At 31.2% G+C, this 27,128-nt stretch overlaps 1 protein-coding gene across 1 annotated transcript; it reads right to left on the reverse strand.

The window, feature by feature from the left end:
- Window positions 1–4,849: 4,849 nt before the first annotated feature.
- On the reverse strand, window positions 4,850–27,128 carry LOC131852124 (uncharacterized). Its single transcript, XM_059202761.1, has 16 exons — window positions 26,784–27,128; window positions 22,739–22,974; window positions 21,210–21,392; window positions 20,389–20,602; window positions 18,794–19,005; window positions 18,316–18,495; window positions 17,384–17,534; window positions 16,365–16,513; window positions 14,506–14,573; window positions 13,821–13,954; window positions 12,708–12,979; window positions 10,850–11,063; window positions 9,619–9,830; window positions 8,052–8,237; window positions 5,662–5,956; window positions 4,850–5,005 (listed from the first exon to the last, which is right to left on the reverse strand). The coding sequence occupies exons 1-16, from the start codon at window positions 26,815–26,817 to the stop codon at window positions 4,935–4,937; spliced, it is 2,811 nt and encodes a 936-aa protein (XP_059058744.1). The 5' UTR covers window positions 26,818–27,128; the 3' UTR covers window positions 4,850–4,934.

Genomic DNA, 27,128 nt, shown 5'->3' on the forward strand with positions numbered 1-27,128 from the left:
TAAAAAGAAATAATAATAGTCCAACATAACTCAATTACAGTACCTACTCACAATTATTGCCTTTTTTATTAATCGTCGTTCACAAACTTATGGTACATAAGTTAGTTTACACCACTTAAGTATAGCGTGGCTTTATTACTTTTCCGCACCTACTTTAGAATTTATATTAACCTATAATATTATTTCTTCACGACTGTTACATTAGATGGGGTAGCAGGAAGTATGCCACCGCCGTCTTTTGGTTTGTTATCGTTGTTTCAAACACCGGAGAGTCAAGCAAAAATTATTTTTAAATTAGAACTCACGGCCTTAAATCGGAGTAATAAATCACTAGAATACAACGCTCCTTTTTTTTCTATACTTTATATTTCTTAAACATTTATTACCGTGTCGAAATTTTGTTATTTATTTATATTCTATGTCCATCTAATATCCGGATTCATATTATATCTACCAATTGAATTACTGAATTAACCCAATTGGTAATGGAAAATATATACTAATTGTTATTGATTATTTTCTAATTAACTTTATTTAGAGCAAAAACAACTTTTTATGTATTCATCAAATAAACGTGATTATGGCCATTTTAGGTCATATTTTTTAATTAACAAAGATCTCTTCTGGCTATATATGAAGCAAATATAAATAAATATTAATCATGTCATAAGGCCGTTTGTAGGTTCTTTTAGCCCATGTTGTCTATTTCCTTTCCAAAATTTGTAATAACATACTAATATAAATTGCCAATAAATACAAAGAAAGTTAATTAATAATATCACATGTTCACATATTAATGAACGTCAACGGATTTCCTTCAAGTCAAGTTTATGAAACCAGCTTCAGTTAATTTCTATCTATTTTTACCACCATTTAAGGAAACATTCTGTTAAACTGGACGTATATATCCTATTATATTTGAATTACAAAGTTCTTTTGAAATGCAATATCACTGCTTATATTGCGAGATAAAAGTGCTTATTATTGTAAGATGATTGATTCCTAGTACATTATTCTAGATGTAATCAAAAAGTGTATTTTTGTTGATAACATTTTATAATATAAACCTTTCACAATATGGATTTATCCAAAATAGTATTTTTGATACATTGGATGTAAAAAATACTTAGCTAAATACTAGGAATCATACCTACTCATTAATAAATACGTTTCCTTATATTATTCTTCTTAAATCGGCCGTAGGCTGTACGGCAGTGAGATAAAACGACCTTTAAGAGCACCCATTTGAAACCATATTCATCACCCTACCAGCAAATAGTTCATCATCAATATCTACAGTATTATAGTAACAGAAAACTAGTCTTCAAATGAGTTTGTTTTGTTACTTTAGAAATGAGTTTCATCTAGAGAGACAGTTTTAATCCACTTAAAACTGGGACGTAGAAATACCGAGTAAACTGCATCGCTCGCACGCGACCAATTTTCTTTTTGCACTCTCCATTCGCCAAAATTAAATAAACAATGTTGTAAATACTCGTCCATCCAGTTGTGTGTCCTCAATGTCCTTCATCGAAATTTCATTACTTTATACAAGATAGTATGAAGTAGTTAGGAGTAGTTCCTACAACAATACTTGCGTGGCCAAGATTGTTCGGCTACAAAAATTAGGTTATTTTCTTCTCATTCTAAAGCTATCTAGCACAATCGTACATACTCCTAAGCAAAACAAGGCTTGTATTTTGCTAGCAGGTGGCACCAGCGGAGGATGATAGTATGAACATAAGGTTAGCAGGTCAATTATCCGATCGTGACGAAGTCATCAGGAATTAACCAGGATGGTTACCAGGAAGCACCGCGTGTTGGTTTGGGCGTTGTTAACAATGGGAACGATTAGGCCACTAGTCTCCATTACTAACAATCCTCTCCTCCTCCCCCTGCAAGGTCATGTTACAGATACTAAATAACTAATAATTTCAAAAAGTACTGACAGGATTTTCGTTCATTAACAGAGTGATTTTTGAGGAACTCTTCTTAAAAGTGTGGCATGCAGTTAGATTTTGTGCAAATTTATTGAAATACCCGGGCGAAACTGGGCTGGTCGGTGGTACCTACAACATAAAGCGTGTCACGTGCGCATTCTAAAATATTAAGAGACCAAATGCATTTGTTTTTGTTCTTTTTTAGGTTAATCACAATATTGAAAATGAAGACGTTACCCAAAAACTTTGTACCCCGAAAATTCCGCAAATGGAAGAGAAGTAGTGCAGTGTCATAATTTTTACATTACACACATAATTGACTTACACACACATAAATACCCTTTTTTTATTATTGGTGGTTCAAAGGTCTTCTTTTTTATTATATATATATATATATATATATATATTGCATAAATATATTTTACAATTATACATATATATATATATATATATATATATGTATATATATATATGTGTTTACATATTTTATTATTATTTTTATAATAATATATGTTAGTCTATAATATGGGCCATGTAGCCTGAATTAAATAAATAAATAAAATAAATAAAAATATTACCTGCGGGGATAAATATGATAATGCTTCAGTAGAAATTTTCGTATTACATATGCAAAACAATGACACGCAGTGAAAGTTACTTTCAGTTTGGAAATGAAATTCAAATTCTTCCTCAATATTCACATGAACTACATAGATTTCTGACCAATTTATACAGTATTACTATGTAATATTATGTTATCTGTGGCATTACTGACCCGTCCCGAGTTCGAATATATTCGAATAGAATAGAATATGTTTTATTGACTCGTTGTGTTGTATTTATATTTTATTGTCGTTGCACAATAATAGTTACATAAAAAATGTAAGCATTAATTAAATTGCTAACATTTAAAAAAAATTGATTATTTAATTAAATAAAAAACAGAGTCAATGTGGAGCACAACTCAGCATAATGCTGGAAACATAGTTACCAGCGCTGATTTTCATTGGATATTCAAATATTATAGAGATCTCATGATTTATTTTATATAGAATACAATCAAAATTACTCACTAATAATGTCATTTAATACTTATATGAAATAAATAAGTCTAATAAAGAATCGGATTTTATTCAAGATTTTGATTGAATTTCAAAACATTTAAGAAGTTCTGAAGACGTCTGTTGTTTGTTTGTGTCAAAACTTTTTCCTGTGTAATCCGATCTTGATGATTCACTATATATTTTAAAGTGATGCTTCTAATACGGTAAAATTATATATGTTTATTATATAAATTTAATACTGTGTTTATCAGTAGTTCAGACATCCTTTAATAATGCGATTGAAGTAGTTTTTATGTGGTCTCAACACACGTATAATTATTATAAATTACAAACAAAATTTAGATTTAGAAAACTTTGTTTATAACTGTCTAAGTAGAATATAGTTCATTTATTAAAGACACATGCAATTATGAAAGTGAAATGACTTGGAACTGACTAAATTATCGTGCAAAACCAGTTTGTATCAATGTCCTCTCTCCTATAAATTATTCAGCTTTCCTGTTTTCTCTGCACTATGTCTGCTCACTTATTCAATTTTATACGTGCCGTAAACTGCTTATTACCTCTTTCTAATCGAAAGCTACTTATAATTGTTACACGTTAATTATCACGACAGCCTCTGTGGCTTAGGGGTTTAGCACACCGCTTTACTTCCTGTGGTCGCGGGTTCATCATTGTAGAGACATCTGTTTTTATAAGTATGATTGTATGTGTTGGTCTGGGTCTTTGACATGTTATTACCTGCGACTTCGTCTGCTTTCTTAGTTAAAAAGGTACCCTGTGTTCGACGTCGGGCGAGGGCACCAGTAAAGAATAATAGAATTAGTATGAACTCAGGTCAGTTTGCTTATGGTGGCGAATTTACTAGAAATTGACCACGATGTTTTCAGTAATAGTAATTATATATGCTATTGCTAGTAATGGAACTACTACCATCATCATTGTCAATCCTATATAATATCTACCCTCACAGGGTCATAGTTAGATATATATAGTGAATTGGAATATTTGGTAACTCTTCGTCGGGTCACGAGAGTGTAAAACTGAGACGGCTGTCTCAGTTTTAGACTACTAGGCAATAAATTAGAAGAGTGGCAACCCTGCTCATACTAGTATGAGTTCTAACACTAAATAAATTGTAATGTATTCATACAATTTATGCTTAAACACCTGTGACCCGAATAATAAGATCGACATAACCGGGTAAACAGTAAACAATAAACTAATGAGATTACAAACAAATACACCTGAATATATTACTACAGAATAAACATTGCATATTTTTTATTGCGCAATTAGAGCGGCCGCATACTAACGATCAGTGGTCAGGTTATCTTAACTATTGACTATGACCAACTTTTAATACTGCAGAATCAAATGCCCTAATATGTTAAGAAACCATCTATAAATTACGTCACATGTTAAGGGAGGGTGAGTTTTTAGTAACGAATGATGGCCCAAACCACCTAATAAGAAAAGTAGGGGAGAGATAATCGGCAAAGTGTTCCAGTGTGTAAGGAGGTTAGAAGGAGACTTAAATTTCGTGACGTCAAATTTCAAAATCTAAAAGTATTAAAATATATTTTTTTTATTAACCAAAAAATATGTGACGCACCCGTAGGTCTCAGAATTGTGACAACAATGGTAATAACGGGGGAGGGATAAATAACGAAATTCTTGTGCCGCTTTTTCATGGGTGAGCAACCAAGCAAAATATTAATTTTAAACATTGTCATCTGTCTGCCTCTATGTTCTTGCGAATTTCTGAAACGGCTGGATCAATTTTGACAGGATTAGGTTCACTCGCAGTTACTACAATTTAAATAATACAACCTTATAATTTTAATAATATTATTTACTTCACCGTATCACTTCTATAAAATACTCATACAATACAAAACCACTATTTAACTGTGTTTGTACTAATTATTCAGGTATATCTCTTTAATTTAAGGATTTGATTATTTTTAGTACCATTTAATTTGATATCTTTGGCAGGCTCTGAAAAAAAGAATAAAAAAGTTATTATACTTGTTGTTATTAGTACATGTAATTGGTATCAATAAGTTGTGATCTACAAACCACACAAGAAGTCGTGAGAGCAAATCTAGCCTACACTAAAGAAAAAATTAACTTACTGGGTAAATAAAAAACCGATATTAAATTAAAAAATAATCCGAAAGACAATGGTAAGTTCGCTCCTGCCACGTTGAATTAAAATATATCTGAAATGTGGCATTTCAAGTGTTGCGTTTACCACAACAGTTGACATAGACAGTTGACAATACCTCATACTACCCAATCTGACATAACAGTCGCGATTAACAAAGACACAAAAATATACAGTATTTTTGTGTTTTTGTTAATTACTAAAAGTTTAAAAGCAAATTCAAAGTGTTATAAATAATATCTAATTTTTTCAAGTAACATACAAAAGGTCTTTGTTTAATTAAAATTACTGATTTATTACGTATCCCACATAATAAAAAAAACTTTTGTAACACATGTAGAACAATGTGTTCAGATTTATTGTTAACTGTTATTGTAACATACAACTCTTAAATAATTTTTAAAAGTTTTTTTATATTCCTTATGATATAAATTACATATTAATTCTAACAAAATAAATTCTCTATTCTATTAACTAATACACTGACCTGGCGCCGCATGATTAGGAGCAACATAAGGTATCGGATCATCGACCTTTCCTTCAAAAAGCACGATGCCCAAATTATTGTCCTTTATAAAGAACAGAAAAGGCCTGTCCACCCTGAGTTGTATGCCATCAGATATTAACGGTACAACGAAGGCTGAAGACGCAGCAGCCGCTATGGTTCCCGTTTCATCCACGCTTATGTGTACCTTATGGACGAATCCATTTATTTGTGGAGACTCTTTCACGAACATTCCCGTTAGATTAGACTTTTTGGAGAATAAATCGACGATACGCATCTGTAAAATAAATATATTTTTTCGGACTACTCTAATGCTGTTACCTGCAGCTGGTTTTTACAGCTTCGCCAAACGATAGGGGCAGATGAGAGTAGATGGCACTCCCGCGGAAGGATACGACTTTATTCTGAGGTCACCGCAAGGGGTTCGACCCTCGGCTCAGGCCGTCGTAATTTCGATCCCCGTTTGAATTGGACGGGGGATCGATCGGAGGGGACAATGAAGTTCTTTTATTAAACTGTAACATTAATATTAAAGGTAACATATTGTTAACACCGTATTTTAGCTTATTTTTCAATTAACGATAATGCGGGTCGAATGGTCAATTTATGATTCTGATGTTTTCTTTGGTCAGATGTTCCAAAATAATATTAGATACTCTTCAATGAATTTTATATCATAAAGGTTAGAAAAATTATGTTTATTACGCGAATAAAAGTATAACATTAAAATAATTAAGTTGTGATATAATTGACTACGTGACGTTGAATCTGCTGATCGAATTGGAATATCTCAACGGTCACCCATCCACCCGCGCGTCTCCGCCTCTCGCTCGTTCAAGGTAACCCGCGATTGTCCGATTAACTGATATTAGACATCGATACGTAGACAAAAGTATTATATTATTATTCAAATAACCAATATATGACACCACTACTACTGTAGCACTATGTCAACTATTGCATGCAGCGTGTGCATGCAAATGTGGATACATTTTATGGTAAATATAACGTGGTACATGAACTCGAGTAGAAACGCTGCATGCAGTAGTTGACATAGTGCTACAGTAGTAGTGGTGTCATATATTGGTTATTTGAATAATAATCGAACTATTCCCTAACTGTCTGTAATAGTAAAATTCATTGTTAATTTATGATTTTTATTAAATACTCTAAAAAGAAAGTAACTTTGAAACAAATTATAACCATTACCAATCTATTTAAGAGCAACAGGCAAGTTTCTTACTTGTTCTTCTTGTGATGAGACAGGTTTCCGAATAAGTAGTAGATTGAAAAAGTTTTATAACTGTTCAAAAGCTATTAAATTAAAGTCTATTTTAATTTCTATTTTTAGAAATTCTTTTGATATTCTATTTACATTATATATTTTTTTATAATGAATAATCTACTGCAATATTATAAATAGCAAGAACTCGTTGACGGTGAATGAACCTCGTTCGCTCAGGTACTACTTATTTTTACTTAATCGCGGCTGCATGAGGTTGAACCCATAATAAATTTTGTGCTTCATATTTCAAAGGCTCTTACGCAAATATTATGGATATTTCCAAGCTAAAATGATCATAAAAATACCTACAGTGCATCCCAACGGAGAACTCGTATAAAAGTACCGGTTTTCTTAATACGCAGCCTCGTGTTTAATAATACCAATATCATTATATTAACATAGTCATATCATCATAAGATGCAATTTAAATATATAATACTCAGGCCATTTATTTTCATATTCTGGATAAAAATTGTTTTTCTAAACTACCGTGTAAGTACGTTGACAATTGAATATTAACTGTTAAATACTAAAAGCATTGCGTTCACAACCTAGCAACCAATTTTCTACCAAACTTCAACCAGTTTTCTATTAATGTATTGTGGTAAGCTTAATTTAAAATTTTGTGCTTTTTTTATTTCAATCGGTTTATAAATAAACAAGTCATATCAGCAGATCTTTCCTTCCTGTTACCTGCAACTCTACGTATTACGGTTTTGGTCCACAATACGTTTGCCGAGTTGCGATCTCTACTCTAGAACAAGTCTGTTTCAGCGACTAATTTAATAACAGGTATAACCAGCCCACTCTCATTTAAGTTGGCAAATTCATTGAACGATATTGCTTGAAATGAGTTATTTGGTGAATAACTTCATTAACCAATCCCTCAGAAAAATTGCAAGCATATAGATCATTCCATGGTGCTGTTCTGAGCCACTTTGAATTGATGGACTAGTCGTACCGTAAATGTCCAGATTTCGGCACTATATGTTCTAACGGAGTATAGGATAGTGTACCAATTTTCATTTAAATCCTTTCACATGTTGCACTAATCGTTATTTGCAACTATTTTATAATTGATACTTACACCACGCAGAGCACTGATCATATCTTCGCTATAGTCTATGGTGAACTTTGGCATGAAGAGTTGAACATCTGTAGGTGCCATTGCCTTGCAAATGTCACTGAGACTCATATATGGCAGGTCTCTTATTAATGGTATGGCGCCTTGACGATCTTGTGGTACCAAAAGTATCATAGAATATCTTTCTCCCTAGAAATAACAAGAGAATAAATTAAAAAAAAATGTATTAACGTAACATCAGATTCCCTAATACCAGACATTGTCCCGATTTAGACCTAATTTACTGTAGATTAAAATATGGTCATAATATTAAGTCTGGAAATATTTTTCTATCTTAATATATTTAAATCATCTTGATGAGGTCCATTTTTTTTATAGAAGAATTGTATATCCACCCGCGCTAATGATATAATCAATACCCCATCAGAAGGTACCTGGTCGAACTATTTTGTTTTTAGAAATTTGCCAATATTTCTAAATTCAAATTGGCACCTTTCGCTTCAAATGTACAAAAAAATGTGTATGTGACACACTGATGGCTAAATTATATGGCATGGCCAGTATTTATTACGATTATTCATCAAAAACAAACATATTCGTCACTTACAACTTCACAGTAATAAGGAAAACCTTGAACAGACTTCAACCAAGGCTCCTCAACTTGGCTAAGTTGTCTTAAATCGCTTAATTTTATAATTCTTCCAATAACATCATAAAATGAATTTCCATACTGGTTTATAATTTCCAAACTGTTGGTATTTGCAAAAATTAAATAATTAGAAACGCCAGTTTTACCGTTACGTTAAGTAAACAGATTTTGAATTAATTTTCTAATGTATTTCCCACAAAACTTGTATACTTAATTAAGTTGATCTAATCTATTTATATTTACGTCAGTGATCTAATCTTCATATGCATATAGCTGTTGTGCAAAATACCTAACTATTATTATATGTGGTCTAAACTATTTGCGTATCTATCTAAATATACACAAATAATACAAAAAGTAGTATTTGTGTAGTAATTTTTTGTACAGTTATTTTGTCTTCATGGTTAGCTTGTTTATGATATAGTATAACCAAAATTACGTTGTTCTTTATTTTAATCATAAATAGTGATGTTTTTTTTATTTTAGGATAACAATTTTTTGTTTATTTGGAATTGCAGACAAAATTAAAGGCACCACGGACATCATGTTACGATATCTATAGCACCCCTCATGCTTTATAATTCCGGAGTAATTTCAGTTTCATACTAAACTATGCAGCAATGGGACTAGCATAGAGTATCCATGATAACAACACATTTGTTTTAATAACAAAATCTATTAAAACATATAAGTAACAAAACAATTAAACTGCCGTTACAAAGCAACTACACTATTTAAATAGATTTCGTAGTAAGCAATATAAAGTTATGATAATCATAATAGTTAAATCAACATAATAGACCTATATGAATAAAGATATTTTACATTTGAATTTGAACTTATAAGAATTTTTTAATTCACACCAGATCCTGAGTTCTACCAAACAAATTTTTTAGCTTTTTAATATAAATATCTACTTACCATGTAGGGTAACTCAACTGCATGGGCTCTCAAATTATCAACATAGGCATAGTTAAGTTCAGCCTGCAGATCCATCATGGCCACAGTTTTGCATGTCTCACTCTCGTAAAAGCACATTCCACGTGTCAGTGTCCTATCAAATGCATGTTTCCAAATGCTTTTGAAGTATAGTGCGTTTGTAATTAATATCTGAGATGAGGGCTCGAGATTCACTGGAAATTAAAAAAGGAAAGATATATATGTACACATTGTATACACGTGATATTTACCATATAGATATTTTTTATGTCGAATTTATCGACCCATCAGGACGCTAGTAACATCAATTACCTCCTACTCGTAACAGGTTTAGTAAGTCAGCCCCTGCCCAGATAAATCTAGTATAGACAGTAACAATTTGAACTAGAACGAGTATCTAAAACAGGAGTTTCAGGCTTCTACCAGATTAGGCTGGGCAGGTAAATAGCAGTAAAAAGCAGTGAAATTGAGTGTTGACGTATGTCAGCAAAAGGGCCCCTAAAACCTACACCCGGGATCTGCTCGGAGTTTCCCTCTCTGCCACACGATAGACCTGGCACCAGCATTGTGATATGAATCCACAGAACGCAACATAACGTGTACATATATTATTTAGACGCCATCTATTATTTTTTAATAAAATAATTAACAATAATAAATTGCGTATTAAAAATTATTAAAAAGAAAACCTAATCTATGTTATATTCTCTACTTATTGATATATTCTGTGAAAATCATCCTAATTCCTTCCAACGTAAGCTTTACATACATGCAATCAGACAGATTTCATGTCGCCATGATTTTACGATTTTATTATATTCATAGATAATGTAGAAAAAGAGTATAAAGATTACATTACATTCTATTGGGTTGGACATTTTTTAACATAGCGTAGTGTCCATGTCATGATTACGATACAATTGAAGACTTCTGAATTCTTAATTCAATCTGCTGTAGTATGGAATTCAATTCCTGATTCAGAGTTTTGATCGACGGTCCATCCATATTATTCTCTTTGTTATTCTCTTTGCGCCCGTTGTTTTAGGTCGTTTGATCATTAAGGTGCAATCGGGTTGAAATAACATCAAAATTCCGTTCGTCGCGAGAGAAAATATAAATATACTTAAAGATCGAGCAAGCACAGCTGTTCCTTAACAAATTATTACACTTACAGAAATACTTTTAATTTTTTTATAAAAATATACTAACTCACCAGGTTCTACTATAGACGGTATCAGTCCCTTTGTATTATTTCTGACCCAATTGTTAATGAACTTTGAAGCTAAAATGGGGTCCGAAAAGCTTATTTTATGAATATCAGAAAGATATACATATTTCAATGCATGTTCGTACTCCTTTGTTAAATTCAATTTATCCGATACAAATACTGAATTAGCATTAGTTAATGTGACGTCTGAAGAATTTGACTGAAAGAATTTAAATAAAACAAGTTAATTATGAAATAATAAATGTAATATTTTTTAAACTATATCACATCTTTTCATCCAAAACACTAAAATTTCTGACGACAAAGGCTTTACAGCGCATCTCTTTCACTATAACATAGCTTTCCAAGTTTCAAAGTGAACAATGGAAATCAAACGCGTTTTAAAAAAAATTACACAAAAAAAACATTTAACAAAGATTTTAATCCAAAACGAACGGTTTTGGAAATATTTACTATAATTATTATTTTTTTGTATAAAAACAGACTTCTCGGATGAAGTATTCTTGATCTGATTGAACTAAACTAACCCGTACCTTAATATTGCTTCAAAAACAAAGCCATTTCTTCATTAAACAATCAAAACTCGTCGATGAAAAAATATTCACCTCTAAATTTTAGTGAATTTGTTTAGATATAGATTTATTTCCTAGGCCTATTGCGTCTTTTCAGTTTACTTATCGTGGACAGGCCTGAACGGTGCCTGTCCACGTACCTCTGTCTCACCTATGATGGCCAGCAAGCATCTTGCTTTATAATCTATGTTTCGTTTGAAATGTTGGCAGTGAAATAACAGTGTACGGGGACATAACATCTTAGTACCCCGGAATGGCAACTCATGAAGGGTAAATGTAACATAGACGTCGAACGATAACGTATGGACTGTTGTGCTGTAACATATATATCTTACTAATATTTAAAACGCGAACAATTGAGTATGGATGGATAGATGGATGAAAGGATATTTGTTACTCTTTCGCGCAAAAATTACTAAACGGGTTTTGACGAAATTGTACAGTAATATAGCTTATACATCAGAATAACACAAAGACCATAAATTTCACGTGGGTGAAACCGCGGGCACAGCTAGTATGTATATATACCTATAGGCGATACTTGCCGCTGACTATCTAGGTGAATCTTCAGTTATGTCTTTTTTCTAATCACATAAAGAGAGAGAAATATAATAGGAAACTAATGTACCACAACAATTATTAAATACGCAACACCCTAACGCATATCATGTGTCTTTATTATTCTTCATTTAATTACTTTTTCATTACTTCAAATTAACTAAATTGATCTCTTATAGTTTTATTTTATATAAAAATACATTAATTAATTATGTCTGTGGAAATGTGATTTTCTCGTAATTCATTACTGAGTAATAATATAAAACAAAACTGTTTGCTATCCATGATATTGTATATTTCTAAGATAAAAGATAGCTTGTGTCCTCGGCATTTAATCTAATTCACGATAAACTTCATTAAGATCCATTCAGCCCTTTAGTGGTTAAAACAAACAAACAGAAGATATAATGTTGCATTGTATGTAATATAGATATTATTAGTATCGTATGACGAAGGATGCTATCTAAATTCATTCCAGTTTCCAGGTTTCCAGGTTGTTAGTAACGGGAATAGTAACTGCATTGCCAGCAATGTACCATATCAGGTCAACCTCCATGCGATCCACTTGGAAACCATCGTGGTCAAATTCTGGTAATTACACCATAATTGGCTAACAGACCTGGTTTCATGCTCATCTTATCATTATCTAGCAGCATCCTGCCAGTATATTGTTAGAGTTATTATTACTTAAAAAACCTACTTAGCAAACTCACCTGTAACGCTTTCAAATATGAATACAGTTGGTTTCTAAAATCTACTTTAATGGATGACAACCTCAATGCATTCCTTATTTCGGTCGCTGTTGCACCCTTTGCTCCTTCCAGTACCATGGCTAAAGTAGACTTAATACTGGCAGGAGAGAATATCACGTTTCCTTTTCTATCTTCAGCAGAGTAACGGAGAAGGTCTATGTCAAAGAAGTTTAGACGTGCCAAGTCGGACCTTTGTCCGTTTGTGAATCTTAGACATTGTAGTGTGATAAAAACTGAAAAGTAGTACAAATCAAGATATATTTAGATAGATGTGTATTTGTGGGTTAATTATTTAATGGAAAACGTGGAGTCGGTTAATTTGATTACAGTTTTTTAAAATTTTCCTTAGTCTTTAATTCACTATGTAGACACTAAAAACCTTTTCCCCGAACTAGCAATACGTATTTAAATATTTTAAACATTTATAAAAAGTAAATAAGTTGACATATACTTTGCAGGAAAATATTTAAAAAAAACTTGATCGTTATGCACATTAATAATTTTATATTAGGAAACATAAATGACATTAATATTTTACTTGTTTTTAGAGTTAGCAAATGTTTATTCATATACACGTATGTGTCGTATCATCAACAGATAATTGTCTACATAAACCTTGTGAATCAACAATTTAATAATTAAGTTTTTTTACCAGACTACCGCACGAAAGGTGCGCGATGCAGTTCTTTATTTTTATTTAATATATTGTATTGCTTTTTTTACTTAAGTTTATGTATGAAAAGTACAGGTAAATAAGATGGTTACTTTATGTTACCTACACAATGAGACCTTTTATATGTTCTAATTGCATTAAAAGCAATTGAATCAAAATAAAAATTAATTTCTATCTACTTCCATCATACGATAATTAAAGATTTAAATTAACGATATACTAAAAAAAATGTATTTTCCGGTAATATAAAAGTCAGTATATAAGTACTTACCTATAAATAATCCCAGTCTTATATTGAAAATCATATTTGTTTATATCCCAATTCAAGCTAACAATTTTACCTTGTTCTTTTAAAACTTATTGACCAATATATGGGTACAACACAACAAATTCTTAATTACTAATGACGATGGAAAATCCAACAAGAATGAATGAACGATATCTAATTTTAACAGCCAATAAGAACGATGATCTTTGAAAGAACTGAATGAATGGTTGATACAACATTTTCCGTCTTATTTTAATGGAGACGAAACTAAAAAGACAAATGCCAAATTGAATAAGTAATTAACAGGCCTTGTTCGTAATTAAAAACTAACCTACGCAACTATTTGTGGTTAATCTTAACCTAAAACTAATGTAATAGCAAGGAAAATGCATTTCATATTATTTCTTTCATGATAAAAATGTTTAATCAATAACCTAATTTAACTAAAACAATAGAGGAATTGGTTTTCAAGTGCAATCCTTATATTAAAGCTTATTGTATATCTCCATCTCCAATAGGTGAATCATAGAGATTCTTTCATAAATAGAAATAAACCATAAATTGAAACGTTTTTATTTTATTGAATCACAACCTCATGGTATTACTTTACAGAAGCCCGACTCAGTTTCAGGCGTCACATGACGACATGATGTCGGTGGTACTGTTCATATACCTACATATAAACATATATTGGTGACTTACTACTTGCCATCTGGTCGTTCCTCAGATTGATTGCCATTCTTGTTTTATAAAAGAAAGATAGATAATTTATTTGTTGCCAATAGCAGCACAACAAATTATACACAAAATCAAAATACCATAGAAAGTTGGCAATAGGAGCTGCTTGTTGCTGATAAAAACATGACCTCAATGAGGTTCTACAGCACTGGAAAAAAGGCAGAAGATAATAAGATAATAAGAATAAGAAAAGCCTCGCTGATAGTTGATACGCATGTCACAATATACTTTATTCTAAATTGAATAATGATCACTGATTCATAAGCGATAGTTAGAGAATGAAAAATGAAGTGTTGATTAATGATGGAGTAGAAATGCTATGCTATACTCTAAGGCTGTTTGCAAGATCCTTTTATAGTTTCACTGAACAAAAATAGAGGCGAGTCTACTGTAAATTTATGGAACTCTAAGTATCAACTTTAGTATCTCTATATCTTTATCTACATAAAATACGGTAGTCAAACCCTTATACATGCTATCAATATTTACATGCAAATATAGGAAAATTCTTTGATATTTCTTGTAATATCTATCTTGTTTATAGCCAACATGCAAATACGTCTATTTTCGATATATATAAGAAATATGCTAGAAGTAAACTCAGAGATAAATAAAAGACAAAACTTTGGATAGTTCTATTTATTTCTACATAGATCATTGAATACGTTTCGTTTTCTGTTAGAAATGGCACAATGTTTATACAGTAACAGGTGATCTGTTTATCGTGTGAAACGGAACGGTAACAATAAAATGATAAACAAGTGCGAAACATAAACTAAGTTATACGTTTAAGGTAACATATTATTCTTACTTAGATAATAAAAATAATGTACATACTGAGAAGTGTATTATATCGCACGCTTTATAATAGAAGGCATTAACTTGAAATGTATTTCAAATAAACATCGATTTTAAAAGCTGTATAAAAACTCGATTTCTAATATTTAAGTACAAATATCAGAAATGTTTATTTTAATATTTAAAACAATTATTGAGCATGCGATATAAATTATATTTTTACTATAAAACAACCGCAAATATTGTAATGTTACACAGTCATGTCATATATTATCACATATTGACCCCGATTCTCATGGTTTAGGTTAGAGTCTTTAGTACTTATCTCATAACGTTAAACTTATAAGCTAAAATTGATTCAAAATTCTAAGAATACTAGGTCACGACCAAAACAATAATCATACTTTCTTAGTTTCAGATAAGATAAGATTTACAGATAAGAGAATATTATATATTTTCACTTAATGTTATGTCATTAGTGGCAATTACTCAATTACTCGTATATTTATTACGAGTTACCTCATTTTGACGGTAAAAGTCCCCATCGATCTAAATATGGATCAAGTATTAGCAGCAAAATAATATATTAAAAATATATCACAGACAGTAATCAATCAGATGTGGTAACTCGAAATAATACATTGTTATTTCTATTTAATAAAACCTAAAAAGTATTTATAAAAGAATAAAAAAACAGACTCTCAATTACATTTATTTTTTTAAACATTAGCTATTTGTCAACAAGATCGATGCTTTTTATTTAATATTAAATATAATACAGTTTGACAGAGATTCAATTACTACAAAGCTTATCGAGTTTCATAAAATCATGGGCTTCACTTGCAATTTACCAATTGAAGCATTAACCCATTTAAAATATTAGTAAAGCACCGCAATGATATATTGCAAGACATGTCTCAACATTATTTTTAATTTACGAAGTAAATTCTTCCTGTTATCATATTTATGCATGTTCATTCTTAATGTTAGTTTCATATACCAAGAAATCAACCACTTACATTTACTGGTATCTAAAAATATGTAGATATAGATAATCAAATCAAATATATTCACGGTCCATTCACTTTTAATAAACTGAATTACATTTAAAAATTATATAAAGCACTTGTTAATGGAAAGCACCATCAAGGATTAGGGGATCTGTGACTCTCCCAGTGAAGAGCAGTTGCCGCGTCCCTTCGTCTTGGATGAAGAATAAGAACGGTTTGTTCGCCAACACTTCCTCGGTGACATCATCGTCTTCACCGAACTTATTCACCAGCGATATCTCTGAAATAATATCTATACATTAATATGTGAAGCATTAACTTTGTATCTCTTTTAACGAAAACTGGGCGGATGGAATAGTTTAAAATTTCGCACGGTTGTAGTTTATATAGAGAAGGAATGCAGAATGCTGTTTTTATTAATTGTGCAAAAAAAAATATTAAATCAATAAAAAAAATCATTACTAAATTGTTTATATTAAAGTCTGTGGTCAAATTGAATCATAACTGTCTTCCCAGATGGGGTAATCAGAGGCATTGTCGACAATGCGAGGATGCAAACAACTGTTGACTAGCTCACATTTCAGCAGTATATTTAAGTCTCCCATTATCTGTGTTAGAGATATAAATAAAGTTTCTACAGTGTTGACCAGGGTCTGAGTTGGGTAGTAAACCGCTGGGCCATAATCCTCATATTTGATCATTGACTATATTTGAGCATCTATAATATATAATGATAAATTTATTGATTGTAATATAATTAATTATCTACTTAATTAAGAAAGGTAGGTATATCCTATTATAAATATTTATTAAAACTAGCTGAGCCTGCGACGTCTTCCCATTCACAAGGACTCGGAATAACACTATTTTATAAATTGTAGTTTTTAAACTAATAGAAATAAACCAAATTTAAAATTTTTAGTAAAACTTATCACAATATCGTAGTAATGACAGCATCTAAATTGGTTAAGCCGTTTCTGAAATTAGTGTGCAAAGGCACAAATAAACAGAATTTTTTTATAAGAAAGTTTTGGGTTCTTGTATATATCTATATATGTATAGTTTTCTTATATATGTTCCCAATACCTGCAAGCAGCAGTAAGTTTATACACAATATATTTTTATTATATGTAATCGATTATCATCTTACCCGTAGCGGAATAAGCAACGCTTCCAAGTTCGTTCACTTCAATACCAGACCGCTGGAGGACTCTGGACACTTTCAGTCGCTGCTTCAGACCTTGTCCTCGTGAAATGCCGGAAAGATTAGCTGTGTCTTCGAATAACAGTCTTATTCCCATCTAATACAAAAATATATTATATATATATATATATATATATAACATAAACAAAAGCAGTCGTAGTCTAGACGCCGAATACTCAAGACTACGCTTCAATGCTATATCCGGGCTCAATTTATTGCGTAATGATGCCACGTGTATGTATGTAGATGGGTGTAGATTTTGATCTACATCCATATTGCGACATATCGGTAGAATTTTTTAAGTAAGTTAGTCTTTTACTCGCATTACAGACAGATATATACATAATAATTAAGCTACAGTTACATTAGCAGACTGCGCTGTAATATGACTTTTTTCAGTAGGCTTTTGATAACTGATATGGCAGATTGAAACGCTTCTAGTAGCGTCGATTAGATTTCCATACTCAATATTTCTGGTCTCACACATGCTAATGATATTTAACAGAATAAAATAATATAACAAAATAAATTGGTATTTTTTTTCGAAATAAAAGTAATTTTGAACTTTCTGATTGTTTGTTAATTTAAATGTGTGATGTTACACTAAAAATCCCTATTTTCATAGTTTCGTGATTATATAATTGCATGGGTTTTTAATATGAACAAAGACTTACTATTTAAACTATTATATGGACTTATTACATATCTGAGCAAGCGTAATCCAAAATATAATAATAAAAAAATAAAAAATGGACCCTGAATCACAACACATATAAATATGATAACTTGTGATAAGGACGAGTAGGTAGCAAGTTAAAAAAAATCATTATCATATAGATGCAATAGGTAATAAATAGATATGAGTTTAAAAATCTCACCTCTTTCAACACTTCATCCAAAGTAGAGGTATAGTCGAAATTGAATCTGGGAAGAATCACATTGACCATACGTTCCTTCAAAAAGTCCATCTCGGTTTGCAAGTCACTCAGCCCGTTCAGCACATTGGCCAATCCGGTTAGAGAGTTTGGTACCACGATGTACATTGCGAATTTTTTGCCCTGCAAAATAATAATATTTTTTAGTTACAAGCATAGCAGAGCTTATGTTATGGGTACTAGACGACTGATGAACATAGATACTAAGATATTTTCTTTATTATAATATACATACATAATATTAAATAATATAACACCCAGGCCAATACAAACAATCATACTCATGAATACAAAACAAAAACAAAACCAAAATATAGTCATTTCTCAAGATTGGTTATAAAATAAACTAATCAACCAAATTTATTTAAAAATAATTTTTATTTTTTGTTACTGTCCTTTAAAATTTGTAGTATTAACATACCAAATAAGGCATCCTCAATATTTTGGCATCAAACTTTGTTGTTTCAACATAATAGAATCGTTCTTTGATTCTCATCATTGGTACTTCTTTAGGCTCATTGGGAGACACATAGAAGGTACCGGGTTTTGTCGCATTTGGCGAGAACTGGTATCTCCAGGTTCCTTTGAAGAATAGCGTATTCAGAATAAGTATTACAGCATTGGAGAGATCGTCTGCAACAGAAATATTAAAGATTTTTGTATCGTAATAAAAATAATTAATTATAAAATAAGTTGAAGTGAGAATGTCTATTTTTTTTTCAGCGATATGATAGGTTAGGACTATATAAAAAATTATCATTAAAAAAAAATCTATGTGACTATTAAAATAAATAATCATTAAATGCTTCAATTGTGCATAGGAAGTGGTACCTATATGTTTCCTATTTTTCTTGTAGATATATACCTACATATATGATACGTTGCATCTATCTGGTAGTTGCAATAGATCACAAAATTCTCAAGGGGAAGGCGATAGTAAATAATGGAAAGTAAAAAATAATGAAAATAGAGAAATGCTTGGATCTATTTTGCTTTCTCTATATCCATCGATCTCTTAATATGTTTTTTTAAATGGATAATAATGAAATGGTGCAGCGGCCAACGCTAACGGTTTATACGACGGGGCACCAGTAGAAGATGGTAAGATTATTATTAGGTAAGGTAAATTAGCCATCGTGACAAATTAAACTTAATTAATTAGGAATTTATTACGATGGTTTGCAGGGAGAATTGCGTGGAGGTCAACCTGACATAGTACATTGCTAGCAATGGGCTCATCAGTCCACGTTACTAACAACCATTTCCTCGCTATTATTTTCATTACATATTAACAGTTATTTGTATAATGACAGCATCAATTTGTATAGCTTGTACTTATGCATATTATTTATCATTGTTGACTAAATAGTATTGGAAATGACTATACAAAACAACGGTACTTCCTGTACAAAAGCACATCCGTTCACACATTTTATTCACACCCGTGCTAATATGAGTAATATCTAACGTGAATAATATATAAATAGGAATATTGTCCTGTTAATTGTGTTTATTCAAAATCAAATCCATATTAATATTAGGTATAAATGAGAAAAGTCTGACTGTTAATAAGTTTGGTATTTTGTCATAACTAAACGGCTGAACCTTACTTAACGTTTGATATTATAATATATTATATCTCCTTGACTGTTTTTTTTTGTCATTGAGGGTTTTAGGCTATTGTCAGTTGTTAAGACTGTTAGCACTGCGACCTACGTAGATGCTGTGCTTGTTTGTACTATTGGGCATATTAAAATATACATTTATGTAAAAACAATACCTACAAATTATATCTATAGAAGAGAGATTTTATTATTGTCTATGATTAGTCAGTCGGCTGAATCTGAATTCTAGAAATACGCAGACGGAGACATTGAAATTGCTTTATACTATTTTCTATAAATAGGTACCTACCAACAAAATCTCTCAAACTCACTATGTAAAGTAAATTGTACCAAATATGTTTGAAAGAACGTTCAATTTATAAAAACAAGATTTAATTGCTTCATTACTAACCGTGGTCCACTAAATTAGTTATCCTGCCATGTGTAACACTGGAAACCCAATCGTTTATCTCCTTAGAGGCTGCAATTGGTTCACTAAAGTCGAGCCGTTTCAAGTGAGTATCATAGAACTGCTCAGCGGCGGCAGCAAACCGTTGTTTCGGCACTATACTTTGTTCTAAGTAGATCCGGTTACCCAAATTGAGAATATAGTCAGTTGAAGAGGTCTGTAAAAAATACAGAATAAGTGGCTCTGGAATAGCGATACATGGGTAGTGAGGTACACGTAGGTAATTGACGAAACCTACAGGCCATAATAAGGTGTCACATTTGCAATGTGGACTGTTCATGCGTTCATCATATATAAGCGATAGTTACCGCTTACCATCAAGCTAGTGATCAAGTTGTTTACCATTGCAATTACATAAAAAATTGCAACTGTAATCTCGTAACTGACTGGATTCTTCAAAGGTATGGAGAATTGGCGATACAGGAGTGTCACTGGATGATTGTTACGTGTTTGGTTTTCTTCTTGTAATCTCGTTTGGAGTAACCAAATGAAACTATGTCAGCATAAATATATAGGTAATTCCTATCTTAACAAAAAATATAAATAATAAATTATTTACAGTAGATTGATGCTTTACTTTGCAAGAGATGAACAGAACCATGGTGATGGTGGACATATCATCAGAATGATCAACGGGTAGTCAGCTTATTTGCCCTTACAACTTCATTAAAAAATAAAAAAAGTAAAATAACCCTAAGATATGTAACCTTATTCTTGCACATGTTTATTTAATTAAATATATTATATTAATATCAAGGGCATACCTTTAAAGATCCAACTATAGACGAATATCTATGTCTAGTGACGTTTTTGTCTAATTCGAAATTTAACACCGCAGTTAATTCGGTGCGTGTAGGGCCTGTCGCAGCCTCTGTGAGGATTGCTAACGCCAGCTTTAACCCTAATGGTGAGATCAGGAAATTCTTGCTTGACGATGACGCCACTCGCTGAAAAATAAAAAGATGAGATATTTAACTTGAATGTATCATTCTGCATTTGATAGAGAATATTTTTGCTTTATAATATAATTTTAATTCATTTTGACTACATATAGTTAAAATTAATTAAAATCATGTTATAAGCGTATTTGCAAAGGTGTAAAAATACATTAAATTAAAAAAAAATGTATGTCAAGAAATATGAAGAATGCTTTTCAGTTAGGGATATTACGTATAATACATGTTTATTAATTCCTATAAGAAAACAATTTTTATAAATACACCAATTAAATTCAAGGAATGACGATATTTCTTTGTGTTTTTATATGCAATAAAACTTTTCAAATTTAGTGAGTACTTAAACTGCGTATGATGCGTTAAAATGCGTATAGCATTACTTGTCTACAATCTGGAAAGTTATATTACATGAAAAAATTGCATATCGATGTATAATATCAGTGTTACTTTTTGTATAAATGATATAGAATACTAAACCCGCCTACGCTGACGGTATAAGCGGGCGGGGCACCTGTGGAGGGTGATAAAATGAGCATGAAGTCAGATCATTTAGCCAATTGTGACATTGTGATAATACTTAGTGAATTTCACGAAATATTATCTAAGATGTTTTCCAGTGCAAATTGCTTTGAAGTCGACCTGACGTAATACAAATAGCAATGAGACCACTAATCCTCATTACGAACAATCCCATTTTCCCATAATATTACTATAAATTCTAAGTATTCATGAGTAGGATTTTTACGTCCTTATTGGTAAAACATACTACAAGATTGACTGTTTTCTCAGAGATACGAACTAGACTGTAATATAGACATATATTATTATAGAACTGAATAGTCGAATTGCTTTATATGTTATATTAAATTGCATTTAATTGCAAGGAGTCTTTCAGGAGTCTATAGGCTCCGGCAAATTTGTATATGATTACAAAAATAGTAATTAACATTTTTAAAGTCAAGTCATTCTCCCTAGAATGCAATAACCACCGGCATATGCTATTGCATTTCTGTTGAAATTATATAATCTAATCAGTAGCTGTAACCCAAACAGAAATGACATGTACATGAATTTATAATTTTAAGGTTTAACTGATAACAGAGTAGTTTATTATCTACTCCCCGCCCCGGCTTCGATCGGGTGTACATGTATTGTACTTAAAAACCTTCCTCTTGAATCACCCTATCTATTCCTAAAAACTTCATTGAATTCTTTTTGGTAGTTTAAAATATCTGAGCGAACAGACAGCGGAAGCGATCATTTTATACTATGTAAAGATATATACCATTAATGTTTATCTATGTATGTATTAATATTAAAATGTGCATAATAAGTACCTTTGTGAGTGCCCAATCAAATATATCGTAATCGATAGCTGGTGGGGAATAGTGATCATTATCCTCAATTTCCTGCAGTTCCACCACAGAGTCATTTGCAGGCGTGACAGCTACGGCCTGGTTGACTTGGGAGATGGTAGATGCAGAACCTACATACTTTACTGGCCCGAAGATATCCTCGAGTATATCTTGATCTATATGTGGAACAGACGCTGATGCTGTGTAAATGATAGGAACTGCGAAAATAAATTGTATTCGTAAGTATATAAATAGGAACAAGCACAGGGGGGGGAGGGATTATTAATTGGTGGTCTGTTGACCACATTACTAGATTGCTAGCAATGTACCATGTCAGGTTGACCTCTAGGCATTTCGCCCTAGAAACCATCGTGATAAATTCCTGGTAAATTTGAAACATTGGGCTGGCCTGACTTCATCTTCCACTGGTGCCCCGACACGACAAGACATATATTTACATATCCAGCAGATTTTTCTCACTAGAAACAAAATATTTTTACGTAATATTATTTTTTCAGCCAGGCATATTTATTTGGTTGTGTGGACACATTTTATGTAATTGTGTTGTCCGGACATTCTAACCTTTTTATTGATTTGCCTATATTATTTAATTTCTAAAATTAAATTTGTATTATTTTTTAGAGCTTAATTAAATCTACACTTCTAGGTTAAATACAGCTCTAACTAAATTTGTTTCTTCCGTTCATCATTCCGTTATTACAAATGGAAGTCCTATTAAAAATACTTCATGAGAATATATGCAAATAGGAAATTATCATTATTATTATTATTATATTATATATACGTTTGTACTCTATTTTTATAATAAAACAGATTATAAAATATGTAACGTTTTCTAATAACATAATTTGTTCTATAATAAAAAGTGAGTGATAATGACTGTTTGTAAACAACTAGTAGGTATACAGCCCGGTCCTCACCCGGGTGTTCAATTGTTCATATTAGACGAGTGTTTTGTATTCCTCTGGAATAATGTACCTTTCAATAATTGGAATTTAATTTTCTAACGAATAGAACGAAGTATCAAAATCCGTTCTACATTATATAGGAACGGATTTTGATACTTCGTTCTTATCTTTATCAAAAATAACTCCACATTGATATTAAAATTGACATTTGACACAAGAAGAAATTTAAGTTTTAGTTCTAAAATTAGCGAATTTTGTACAAACTGAAAGTATAAACGCATAATTTGCATAGTAGAATGAACGACGAAACGAGAAATGAAGTAAAGTGGGTTTTTCTTTATGAGTAACGAGAAAGTTTTTGTAATGGTACAATTTAACTGTGCATTATGATGTCATCACTAATTAGTATGTAGATGGAAGAAAAGCACCAATTAACAAAATCTATAGTAGGTACTACCTACTACTAGAACGTTGCAATATATATTTGAATATTGACAGGGTCACCTATCTTTTTCCTACCTAATTCCTAATTGCAAGTCTAAATAATCCCGGTAAGAATTCAATTTGATTTAGATCACAGATAAGTTAGGACTAGTCTTCTCTAATCACTAGATTAGAACTGATTTGATCTTGTTGTGTGTTTAATATATGACCCTAGTAAATTAGTGCTAATTGGTAGTTTGTATTCACACACGTTTCGACTTGTAAGTTACAATCATTATTTAAAAGAGCAACATGCAAGTTTTTTACTTATCTTGTCGTAAGTTTTTACTCTCGTGTTGTGATAAGACAACTTTCGAATGAGCAAATATTCAAAAGTTTTTATTCTATTTGGATAATCATTGTGGTGCGTGCGAGTTGAAAATAATTTCTTACTTTAATACATCGTCTGTCACTTATAAACGGACTAAATAGACACACCATTAGTAGTTTAGCTAATACACACGGGCAGAATAAATATAGTATAAAAAAAAGAGCAAACACTGTTATATGACGAGATGGAAATATAGGTAACTGAGATTTTGACTCAAGTTATATTGATACTGATTGATCAGTTGATTGAGTGATTCAGGTATATAATGAGGATAATGATAGGCTACTTTGATTTAATATATTTAAAAATAGACGACTTAGTAAGATAATGGAATGCAATTTCGTCAAAAATTAAAATTAAATTAGAAAAATTGTCACGTTGGATTCAAATATACCAAACGATGTAGAGATGTCAAATGTTGCCTTGACCACAACATTATATAAATATCTGTAAGTATTCTAAAAACAAAAGTTAATAATAAAATATATGATTCTAAGGAAAATAAATATAGATTTTGCATTATACAACACATATAAAATTAAAAGCACAAATAGCTTGTTCAGAAAATGGGCTTCAGATATCTTTGTACATCAAAAAAAAAGAAATGAGTTCGATATGTGAACCGGTAGTTAACCAGTTACCATTTGTTGACCACTAACGGCATTTAATGTAAATAAACAGATTCCCCGCCACTTTGTTTTCAATTTTATTTTACCGACATGTTGACAGTTGTAATAATAATAATTAATACTAATAAATCAATACAATTACAGTCAATTTTTTTTCCCTTGTCTCTGAGACTTTTGTTGGGCCGCTTTTTACAGCAAATGTGACCCAAGGCCTAAAATGTGGAACAACAAGTTTCAGTAAAATCAATGTGTTTTTTAGACATTCTTTACATCTATTTTGTAATAATATGATAATTAATAATAATGATTAATATTTTAGATTTATAATTATCTAGCTACCCACCCGGGTATCACACGGGTACCTACATGTGTACCAGAAACCTTCCTCTTGAAACACTATCTATTGCTAAAAATTGCATTAGAATCTGTTGTGTAGGTAGTTTAACAGAACTAAGCGAATAGACAGCGGAAACTACTTCATTTTTTACTATGTAAACATAAAGACTTTCAGCTGCATATATTGTATGCTGCATATACTTATTTAATTCATGAGAAATTTAACTTAAAAATTAATATACTAAAATATTTTAAATCTCAAAATTTACATTGATAATAATTAATTTTTAGTGGTAAAATTTGAAGATTATAATATTGCCGTATGAATTTGGATAAAAGCATCCCGTAGGTATACTATAGCACTAGCTTTGTGCCAATTTTCATTTTAAACCGTCTAGTAAATCTTTCATGATAGAACAAACATCCATACAGAAAATCGATTAAAAATTAGACTTATCTAATATAATTATACTGTAATATTAATTCCTCTACCCTTCTGAAGACACTTATTTGCTGGTCAGATACTAAACCATTTGTTATCTTCTCATCATTGTGCAGGCCCGTTAACCTTTTTATTTGACCTTACGATAGAATTCTTCAAATAATAATAAATTGTACCAACAACAATTTGTAGATTCCCACTAATGTAAACAAACTAGGATTGGTCATTTCAAGGCAATTATTGAAGTGTTTCCTTATACATTTTCATTTTGAAATTAATAATTGAAACTATAAATTCATATTAAATGTATATTTTATATATTAGAAATGCGATAGTGTTAGTTATTTTTTTATTCCTAATAACATAATATAGATTTTCACGTCTAAATAACTAAACGAATTTTAATGAGATTTGACATCAAGATAGATTGTATCAAAGAACGAACATAGGCTGTTGTTGTGCATCTGAATATAACAAATCAGGTCGCGAGTAAAATATATATATATATATATACGTATTTGAATCTTGTGTAAATAAAAAATGGTGAAGCAATTTATAAAACCATTAACTCGAGAAGATAGGTATTCAACTAATATATATATGGAATGGACCGGTATCAGATACCTACAACGTAATAGCTTTTTAATAAGGGAATTACTTTTTTAAAGTGTTTATAATTAACGATGTTTATATGTAGGTATGTATATATATATAACCTAAATATGTGAAGTAGATAATCTTTTGATATGAATTTTGTCATCAAACCGGGTGTGGTTTGGACGAGATCACTAATTAAGTATGCATTTACAAATATCCTACAAACTGTCATAACATTATTTACACAGACAGATGGGTATAAATTTAAGCGAATGCTTACCAACAAAAAGTATAAAATAAAATCTTGAATACATGTTGACCACTTGTAGTACCTACGAGGAAAACCACTTGATAATAAAAAACTTGGGTTCAAGGTGAAAAAAGATCCGTCTCGTCTCTTATTTCGTATAATTATTAACCACAAACTAGCTAATTTTCTATAATTCAAAAATCACTATGTTATATTGATTTTTATCACAGACATAATATAATAAACTTGGGCGTATTTCCCTAACCACAAATCAACCAAGCCGACCACCTCTTGCGGGAGTCATAATGGTACTGGTTTATCAACAAGCTGCGACCGTAAGCAAGGTTTTAATAATAATTTACGGTCATTTACACA

The sequence above is a fragment of the Achroia grisella genome, unplaced genomic scaffold (genome assembly GCF_030625045.1).
Source record: "Achroia grisella isolate CSIRO2021 unplaced genomic scaffold, CSIRO_AGI_Agris_v1 utg840, whole genome shotgun sequence".
NCBI lineage: Eukaryota > Metazoa > Arthropoda > Insecta > Lepidoptera > Pyralidae > Achroia > Achroia grisella.